The sequence below is a fragment of the Cyprinodon variegatus genome, unplaced genomic scaffold (genome assembly GCF_000732505.1).
Source record: "Cyprinodon variegatus isolate N-32 unplaced genomic scaffold, C_variegatus-1.0 Scaffold728, whole genome shotgun sequence".
NCBI classification, from domain to species: Eukaryota; Metazoa; Chordata; class Actinopteri; order Cyprinodontiformes; family Cyprinodontidae; genus Cyprinodon; species Cyprinodon variegatus.
The window spans coordinates 218621-228087 of record NW_015151181.1 but is presented as its reverse complement, the minus strand read 5'-3'; the positions used below and the strand labels follow the sequence as shown (position 1 = coordinate 228087).

The following is a 9467-nucleotide window of genomic DNA, read 5'->3' as shown; positions in this document are numbered from 1 at the left end:
TTGGCCTACAATTATGGACATATATAAAAACTATGTAGTGACATATCAATATTTCTGTTTTTTTGACTCACAAATTTGCTAAAGTTAACATGACGCAAGAAACTCTCTTGTAGCAGAACGAGTCTGTGTTTTTAATTTAATTTAATTCTTTTTAAAGTTTTGTATGTTTCCATTGGTTGTAATACTACTGCCTGTTTATTAATTTATTTCTGTTGCCTTGCACTATTTAAGTTTACGGAAGAGGATTAGGGCTACAGGGAAAAAAAAGTTAACTGATTTTTAAAGTGTATTTCAGTTTTCTTTTGGGAAAAAAGTCAGAATTCTGACTTTTTTCTCAGAATTCTGACTTTAATCTCATAAAATTTACAAATCAGTTAACTTTTTTTTTTCAATGGCCCTAATACTTTTCCGTATAAGTTGATCTCCTGTATATAACTGTTATTTTCTCTTTTTAATTCTTGTAAGAAAGAAGAGTGGAGATTTCTACTTAAAAATGTAAATTAATATCTTGTGTTCAATTTAAAAAAAAAATGGCGTCCTATGTTTAGTTTGAAAAACAGCGCCCCCTGTCGTGCCCCGACTGTATAACACGGTAGTTACAAAACACAAGCATGCAGCCATGGAGAGGTCACGTGTTTCGCAGCGTTACGCAAACAGAATCCTGTGTGCATGCAGGCAGTCCAGCTGCCCATTACAGGTAAGGAGCAGGTTAGAACCTTAAACATCAGGGTGAATTGATTTCTGTCGAGTTGCGTTATCGATTAACAAGCTGAGAAATGAAAAGCAAGCCCACCAAGTCACAAGCAAATGAATCGAAAAGTAAAGTGAAGAGAAAAGCCGCTGAGGAGCCCGCTGTATCACTGACTAAAAAACTGCGAGACAAGATTAATGGCGAAACCTCCACAGCAGGTGAGGTGAATTGATTTGATCATGTGTTGCTGTGTGTCAAAATAGTTTTGGTTGTTGATTGGATTACTTGGTTTTGCAGGGGCTCCACCTGACAGCTCTACAGGAGTTCAGAAGAAAAAAAGCAATGGGAACATCCTGCACTATATCTATAGGAGCACTCTGGGCCAGAGTCTGCACTCTCAAATGAGACAGGTAACCATTCTGGTGCATGCTTAGCCCATGATCAAGTAGTGCAAGATTAGTGGTAAATTATGGAATGATGGGAGGGGGATGAATAGTTATTAACTCAAGGTGAAGACCACATTTTGTGGGCGTGGTTACACATTTCCAGCTTTAACAATGTATTTCCTATACAATCAAATCTGTCCTTTACTTTATTACTTTCAGCATGTAATAAAAAAAAGAAAATAAAAAAAAAGACATTAGTTAACTGCTCTCACCCGTCATTCAATTAAATCCACCCTGCTTATACCAGGTTGGATCCTTCTTTTTTTTTTACCATCACAGCTTCAATTCTCCAAGCTTAGATTTTAAAGGTGCATCTGAAATGTGATTCAAAGAGGTCGTCAACATTGGAGTCACAACCCAAGAAAATCCATCTGCCCAGTTCATAGACTGGACTAGCTGCACCTTATGTATGCATGACATGCTACCTTTATATGTACAGTTTTTTTTATTTTATTTTATTTTTTGCTTGTATGGGGGTTTTATATTGAAGGTGTGCTTTCGAAGCTGGGAGTCTCAGCAATATGTTTTTGTTTCATAATTAAAATAATATTTCTTGATTCCACCTCCATCCAGTGTTGTTTATGACAGCCATCTTCGATTTAGTCTTAGACTTCAGGATGAAAACTATTGTTAGTCTTAGTCATATTTTAGCCATTACGATGTGTGATAGTTTTAAATAAGGTTAACAGGCCAAAAGAAACCGATAAATTCACCTGTGAAGAAATTTCTGGTTAGTTTTCAACCAATGTTTCAAGAAGATATTATAACGTTATGTAGGTTAAACAGCCCCTAACATGAGCTGGCAGTGTGTTCTATGACTGCGCTGCTCTGATGGATGCAACTATTTGGCCAAATTCGGTCCTAAGCCGCTGAACATTACAGTCTCCTGGTTAAAGCTCTGGTGTTTATTCTAGTAATGTTTTTTTTTTTTTTTTTGCTTATAAAATCTGTTAAAGGAGGAGAAAGTGCATTTAAATCTTTAAAAACAAGACACGGAAGACACTGAAAGTCTTATTATGCCAAATTATTTCCAACACAGATGATTAATCCAGCTGTGAGAGGAGCTGTAGTTATAGACGTGTTTAGATGTTGTTTGAATTGTTTTGTTCAACCAAAAAAAAATCCTGTCTGTGTCGCTCTCAGTGTCTGCAGGTGCCCTTCGTTCGATCTCTGTCATCCTATCATTTCCACGGTGCCAGTAGCCCCTTTGACCGAAGAATCACTTGTTTGGAGTGGCACCCCACTCACCCCACCACTGTGGCTGCAGCCTCTAAAGGTGGGGACATTTTTCTCTGGGACTTTGAGAAGTCGGAAAAGAAAAGCTTTATTCAAGGGGTGAGTTGTTGCAGGTCTGATCGGTTTCATCTTGGTAATTAACAGAAAAAGGGGTCCTGCTGATCTTTGTAAAAAAAATCTGAGCTCATTTTGAGTTTAAAGAAAGTCACTTTTTTTATTAGTAAGAAGTGTGGATTATAGATGTGCATGTCGAAAACCTTTTGTTAATTCTCTGCTTAGATGGGGCCTGGAGACTCAGTTACAGACATGAAGTTTAACCTGTTAAATCCCAGTCAGCTGTTCACCTCGTCTATGGGAGGTACCACAGCTCTTCGAGATTTCAGTGGAACAACCCTTAAAGTGTTTGCCAGTAAAGAAGACCTGCAGTAAGACTAAGAGTCCTCTTTCTCCATCAGGGGTTGTCTCTCAGTCTAGCATCAGTCCTCTTATCAGCTGGCCCCTACTGATTTTAGTGTAATCGCAAACGGGTTAAAAGCTTGCATTTGTATTAATGTGTGCAGAACGGAGCAGGAGACTTCATTGGAGGGATGAAGTTTTGCCCCACAGACTTCTCCAAAGTTTATGCAGCCTCAGGGGAGGGGATGCTGACCCTGCACAGCTTAGAGGGCCACGCTCCCACCCTACTGTCCAGAACTCAAGACTGCGGTCATGATCACCACTCTGTTTGGTGAGAAAACTGGAAAGAAGGCTGATGCTTGACGTTATGAAACATTGCAGTCAGAACACCTTACAAATGTATTAGCCTTAAACCGTTTGTTTTGTCACAATACAACCACACTTCTCTGTATCACAGGGGAGGACGGGCGGCAATATAACGTAATAATGTAAAAGAGACAAATAAAGCTTCTTTTCTTTTTATGTTTTTGCAAACAAAATGCAACATATACCTTTTTAATTTTCCCTTTCCTTTAACTTTTTCTACATCTGTTCGATCTCAATGAAATACATTGAAATTTGTGGTTGTAATGTTACAACGGAGTGTTAGGGTCAGGCTAGAGATTTTATATTCTTCTATTTCGAGAATAAAGTCTTAAAATTACGAGAATAAAGTCTTAAAATTACGAGAATAAAGTCTTAAAATTACGAGAATAAAGTCGAAAAAATTACGAGAATAAAGTCGAAAAAATTACGAGAATAAAGTCGAAAAATTACGAGAATAAAGTCGAAAAATTACAAGAATAAAGTCGAAAAATTACGAGATAAAAGTCGTAAAATTGCGAGAATAAAGTCGTAAAATTGCGAGAATAAAGTCGTAAAATTACGAGAATAAAGTTGTAAAATTACGAGAATAAAATTGGAAAATTACGATTACAAGAATGAAGTTGAAAAATTACGAGAATAAAGTTGTAAAATTGCGAGAATAAAGTCGCAAAATTGCGAGAATAAAGTCGCAAAATTGCGAGAACAAAGTTGAAAAATTACGAGAATAAAGTTGAAAAATTACGAGAATAAAGTTGAAAAATTACGAGAATAAAGTTGTAAATTTATGAGAATAAAGTTGAAAAATTGCGAGAATAAAGTCGCAAAATTGTGAGAATAAAGTCGCAAAATTGCGAGAATAAAGTCGCGAAATTGCGAGAATAAAGTCGCGAAATTGCGAGAATAAAGTCGCGAAATTGCGAGAATAAAGTCGCGAAATTGCGAGAATAAAGTCGCGAAATTACGAAAATAAAGTCATGAAATTACGAGAATAAAATCGCAAAATTGCGATAAACAAGTTGTATTTTATGACAACTCATATAAGAAGCATTTTTTTCCCTAAAATGAGGAATGTTGAGCATTATGTGAAGTTATATTTTGGCTCTAGTTTGACAAATAAGAAAATCAAATTGGGCAGAATGTCAAAGTGGACTCGGGTTGCTTTTTGGTGGTGCTGGTCGGCCGTCGTGTGCTGATCGGAGCTCAAAGCTTTCTTTCTGAAACGGGTTGTTGTATGATGACGATGTTGTATCATTCTCGTAATATTGCAACTTATTCTCGTAATTTTACAACTTTGTTCATGGAATAATAAAAAATAAATCTCTATGCTGGCCCTAATACTTCGTTGTATAATGTAACAAAATGTGGAAAAAAGTACAAGAGTCAAATCAAAGATTGAAAGGAAACCTGCTTCTTTGTTTCATATGATTATACATTTAGCACTAAATTATATAAATGTTGAGCGATTATATGTCACACAAAGGTTTAGACTTTTTAAATATTATAGCTTTTAAAATGGCTGTAATATTTCCACCCCTTAGAATGTATTGTTTATCGTTTCTTATACCCTCTAAATTGATTTTTTTTGTTGTTTCTTTTTTCCAGCTTTTGGTACTGTTGTGTGGATGTGTCTGTGAGTCGACAGATGCTTGTGACCGGAGACAACGTTGGCGAGCTCACGCTACTGGGTCTGGATGGCCAAAAGGTGCTTCAATTAGGAGTCAAACGTTGTTTTTTTTTGTTTGTTTGTTTGTTTATCTTTTAACTCCTTATAACCAGTCTTAATATAGAAAAATCTTTAAATTATTTATATTTACTTAAAGAATTTAAGATGGAGTTGCAAGAGACTAAATTAACAATATTGTTCACTCTCAGAAGGAAGCAAGAAATCTATTGAAATTAAGGTTATTACATCCACTAAGAAAAAAGATTTTGTTTATATATTTCAAATTGACTTTAAGTGTAAATCCAACCAGATTATGACTAATTTTGGTTGCAACTGTAAGCTTCCTTAAAGGCTTGAAGCTGAGAAGATATCTAAAAATTTTATCCAGCTACTAACCATTGCTAACATTAATTAGCACTGCAGCTGTATCGTTTATTGTCAACTAAAATTAAAAAAAAGATAAAAACTAGATCTTCGAAAAAATTAACGTAAAATAACAGAAACTGTAAAAAGCGTTTACAAAATTAATAATGCTTAGTTTGTGTTTTATTATAATGTGTTAATATGAGGTCTTGCTGCAGCTGTCTCTCATTTTATTACTTTTATTTTATTTCATTTTTTTCTAATTATTTTGTCTTCCTTACCCTGGTTTAGCATTAGTACATAAGACAAACTATAGCTGAAATTACAACAAACTATGCTGATACTAAGCATATTCATATATATATATATATATATATATATATATATATATATATATGTGTGTGTGTGTGTGTGTATGATTCATATATAAGAAGTAATTTAAGCTAGCAAATGAATACTAAAAACTAATTAAAATAGATTTGAAAATCATATGTCTAATCGACATAAAACAGGGCTGTAAACTGCTGTAAAACATAGTTTTATATTTAAGATAGTAGAAAAAAAAAGTGTTAATGTTTTTGCCCTTTGATCTTCTTATTTTTAGATTTTCAGCAATAAGTTGCACAAAGCTAAAGTGACGCACGCTGAGTTTAACACTCGATGCGACTGGCTGCTGGTGACGGCATCAGTTGATCACACGGTTAAACTTTGGGATCTGAGGAACATCAAGGACAAGACGAGCTTCCTCCACAAAATGCCTCACGAGAAAGCCGTTAATTCAGGTAGGAAGTCCTTCTTTAGGTAACCTTTCTTTGCTCATGTTAAGGTGGGAACCTTCCTCATTGTTATACTCTGTACCTGAGAAAAATAAATTCACAGCTTGCAAAACACTTGCAGTACAGACAAGTCAAAGGGTGAGAAAAGAACTCTAAAAGTAAACCCTATTGGAAAAAAAACTCAGACTATTCAGTAGATTTGCTGCAGTAAGATATTTTATTTTACACACATGCATAAGATAAAATAAGGAAAAACACAGGGAACAAAGTTCCCCACCCAAAGTTTCAAACTGATAAAATTTTTTAGTAACAGAAAAACCTTCAACAAGTAGTCTGGCAACTGTTCTATTTTTCAGACGTTTAAATCATTCTTAAACACTGAAACAACCAAGTTAAAATTCTGCACATGTTAGAGATGGGTTTAGCAAAAGCACCCAAATACCTCTAGAATGTTTTTGTTTTCACTGTTGGAGAACAACAGAGCTCAGAACGAATGATCTGTCATTATTCTATTCTCATTTAGCTAACTGGGAATCCAAACTGAGCTATGATAGGAAATGTTTTTTCTAGTTTATATTTAGATAGGGTGACCAGACGTCCTCTTTTTTTTCCTGGACATGTCCAACTTTTCATACCTAAAAAAAATGTCCGGAGGGGAATTTAAAAAGTGTCCAGGATTTTGGTCGACTACAGTGCAGCATGTAGGCGAAACACACCGGGCATTTGAACCGCCGAGGTTCTGCCGCTGGGCTGGAACCTCGGCGGACGGGGGCAGGGAGCCAGTGGAGGTAACAGAGGTTGGATCTGTGGCTTTGAGACATCTGATTTGCAGTTGCATTTTACTGCTTAGATAGTCGCTACGTGGTTGGAGGAGTGACGCAGAGCAGCGCTCAGTGAATATTCACCAGCAGCTACTTTGATGTTTAAGTAAAAAGTTTGTTAGACATACGAAGCTTTTTCAGCTAAAAATGGCAACAGATTGTAAGTTTAAACAAGTATTATAACACATGAAGCTTGAGAAAAACATAGGTTGTTCTTCTTTACTATTTAAAAAGAATCTTTGCTTCTCAGAGGACCATGACTCCCAATTACAGGTTAAAATTTAAGATTTCTTATTATACAGACAGAATCAGACTGCAGAGCTTCTACATATCTTGAAATTTTGTTTCTGTCATCATATTAGTAAAGAGGTTCATAAATCTATTTTAAAACAGAGCACAAAGAGAAGTAGGGAGAGCTGCAGATTTAAAGGTGAAACAGATTTACTGGGATATGCAATGACATATATCTCCATGTTTACCAGAAAGATTACAAGAAAAAAATATGCTATGCTATATTTAAAATGCAGCATATCCATATTTTTTCTGCATGATATATCAATTTGGCCATTGGAATCGGCTCTTATTAATTATTTTTTTTCATGCATTGGTGTTTTTCGGCCCTATATTTGTAATGCACTAAAAGGCATCTCTTTAAAATCTGTAAATATAAATATTGGTGTGTTGTGGTCTTGTGCCCTCAAAAATAGGAAAGCGTTCAATCAACATGTTTGAACTCATTTTTGGAAAATTTAGCATAATGATATTGTAACTGTAGGTCCATGAGCCACCACCCAAGTTACGCCCAGCCTTGGAAGCCCAGCAGGGAAAAAAAAGTTTCCTCCTTTTCAGAAACCCAAAGCTGGTCACCACAAATTTTAAGCTGTAAAATAGGTTGTAGCAGTGCAGTTAAATGTTTGTTTTTTCATCCTCCTTTGCAGCAAATAACCTTAAAGACCTTGAAAAAATCCCTTTAACAATAGAGGGCTCTGAGAATAATTCAATCATCTCTGCAGCACAGATTTAATATATTAGATTACAGCAGATGGTTAGAAAAGGTGGATGTTAGGAGTTTATTATGTGATCAAAAGCTAACACAGCTCTTTGTGTCTGTATGATGGGTCTCTGCAGCTTATTTCAACCCTTTGGACTGCTCCAAACTGCTGACCACAGATCAGTACGACCAGATCCGCGTTTACTCGTCCTCTGACTGGTCAAAGCCTCAGCACATCATCCAGCATCCGCACAGACAGTTTCAGCACCTTACACCCATTAAGGTTTGTTGGTTGTTTTCATGGGGATGATAACAGGATATTATTTGTACATCTTTAACAATTATATCAAAAAATTTATGTTTTTATTTATCTAAAAAAGTTACGATTTTTCAGAACCATTGATGTTGTAAGATGGAGGCCATTTTTTTTTTTTTTTGGAGGGGGGGTGGAGTCTATCTTTGTCAACAAAATATTGCTTTAATCGTTCTGTAGGCTACATGGCATCCCCTTTATGACCTCATCGTTGCGGGGCGCTATCCTGATGACCGCATCTGTGCCGGAGACCAGAGGACCATTGACATCTTTGATGCTAACAGCGGGGAGCTGGTGTTTCAGATGTATGATTCCACCGCTGCAGGGATCAAATCTGTAAATGTTTTTCACTGAACTATAAGCAGATCAAAACAAACTCGAAATATTGCACCTATTAAAGTAAGGCTCTCTGTTTTTACAGGTCAACAAGTTCAGTCCTATGGGTGATGTCATCGGCTCTGGAATGGGTGAGCTGTTTAAGCCATTCATTGGTTCACTTAGTGGAGCTGAATCACATCAGGGAACTGTGAAAATTTTTATAATCTTTTAACTTGGGTCTGGACTTTGACTAGGCCATTCCAACTTTTATTATTTAATCTTAGGCTACATTCACACAGCAGCCTGAAGTGACCCAAATCCCATTGTTTTTTTGTCCATATGCGACCAGTATCTGAGCTTTTCATGGCAGCCTGAACAACACACATCTGATTTTTTTTTTTTTTATGAATGCGACCCAGGCCACTTGGCTATGTGGTCCTGAATCCAATACGGATCTAATCTTTTCAAATGCCAGGTCGCATTCATCCAACCTAAACTTCATTAATACTTAACAAAGAAAAACAACAACCATGGCGGACGATAATGCCAAGAGCAGTCTTTTTTTTTTTTAACCATCTTGAAAAGATTGAGTTTTTAAGGTTGGGAAAGATCACTAGATGCGCTCCACTGCTACCATCCATGTTAAAGCTGCAGTCTGTAACATCGAGACGAGAGCAGACTTCGACTGAAAATTTGAAAAAAAACAGGTTTCACGCCACTCCCCCACCCTCTCTGCTTCACTCATGCCGCACCTCCAAGCTCCACTGCTCTCACAGCATCTGCGCGGCTACAGCATGCGATTTGAAGCGTCCAAGCAGCGTACGCGGCATGGAGTGTGAACCGGTAAGAGCGATAACACTCACCTCCAAGCAGCTAGATATAAGATGCTGGTTATACCGAAGTTTGCCGTGTAAGCAGTTGTTGGCAGGGGCAGTAAGGGCAGTTTCTCGTTCGCTGGTGGCTGTCGCTCCGCCATGACTTCCACGCGCGTCCTCCTGACTGCGGCAGCCGAGCAGGGGGGGCGGGATTCAGCGTGTGTGAGCTGTGATTGACACTCCATCAGACGCTCCTCTGGCTGTGATTGGTT

General features: G+C 37.1%; 1 protein-coding gene across 2 annotated transcripts in view; it reads left to right on the top strand.

Moving 5' to 3' along the window:
• Positions 1-625: 625 nt before the first annotated feature.
• The window catches only part of ddb2 (damage-specific DNA binding protein 2), a 9902-nt gene continuing 1060 nt past the window's right edge, over positions 626-9467 (top strand). Inside the window, exons 1-9 of one of the 2 annotated variants that reach the window (XM_015395156.1) lie at positions 626-909; positions 989-1101; positions 2281-2472; positions 2653-2798; positions 4738-4837; positions 5766-5943; positions 7887-8032; positions 8243-8398; positions 8484-8529. In XM_015395156.1, the coding sequence (XP_015250642.1) occupies positions 777-909; positions 989-1101; positions 2281-2472; positions 2653-2798; positions 4738-4837; positions 5766-5943; positions 7887-8032; positions 8243-8398; positions 8484-8529 (1210 nt within the window). In that variant the 5' untranslated portion in view covers positions 626-776. Of the gene's footprint in view, positions 910-988; positions 1102-2280; positions 2473-2652; positions 2799-2933; positions 3101-4737; positions 4838-5765; positions 5944-7886; positions 8033-8242; positions 8399-8483; positions 8530-9467 lie in introns of both variants that reach the window. The other variant, XM_015395155.1, reaches the window with a different exon arrangement.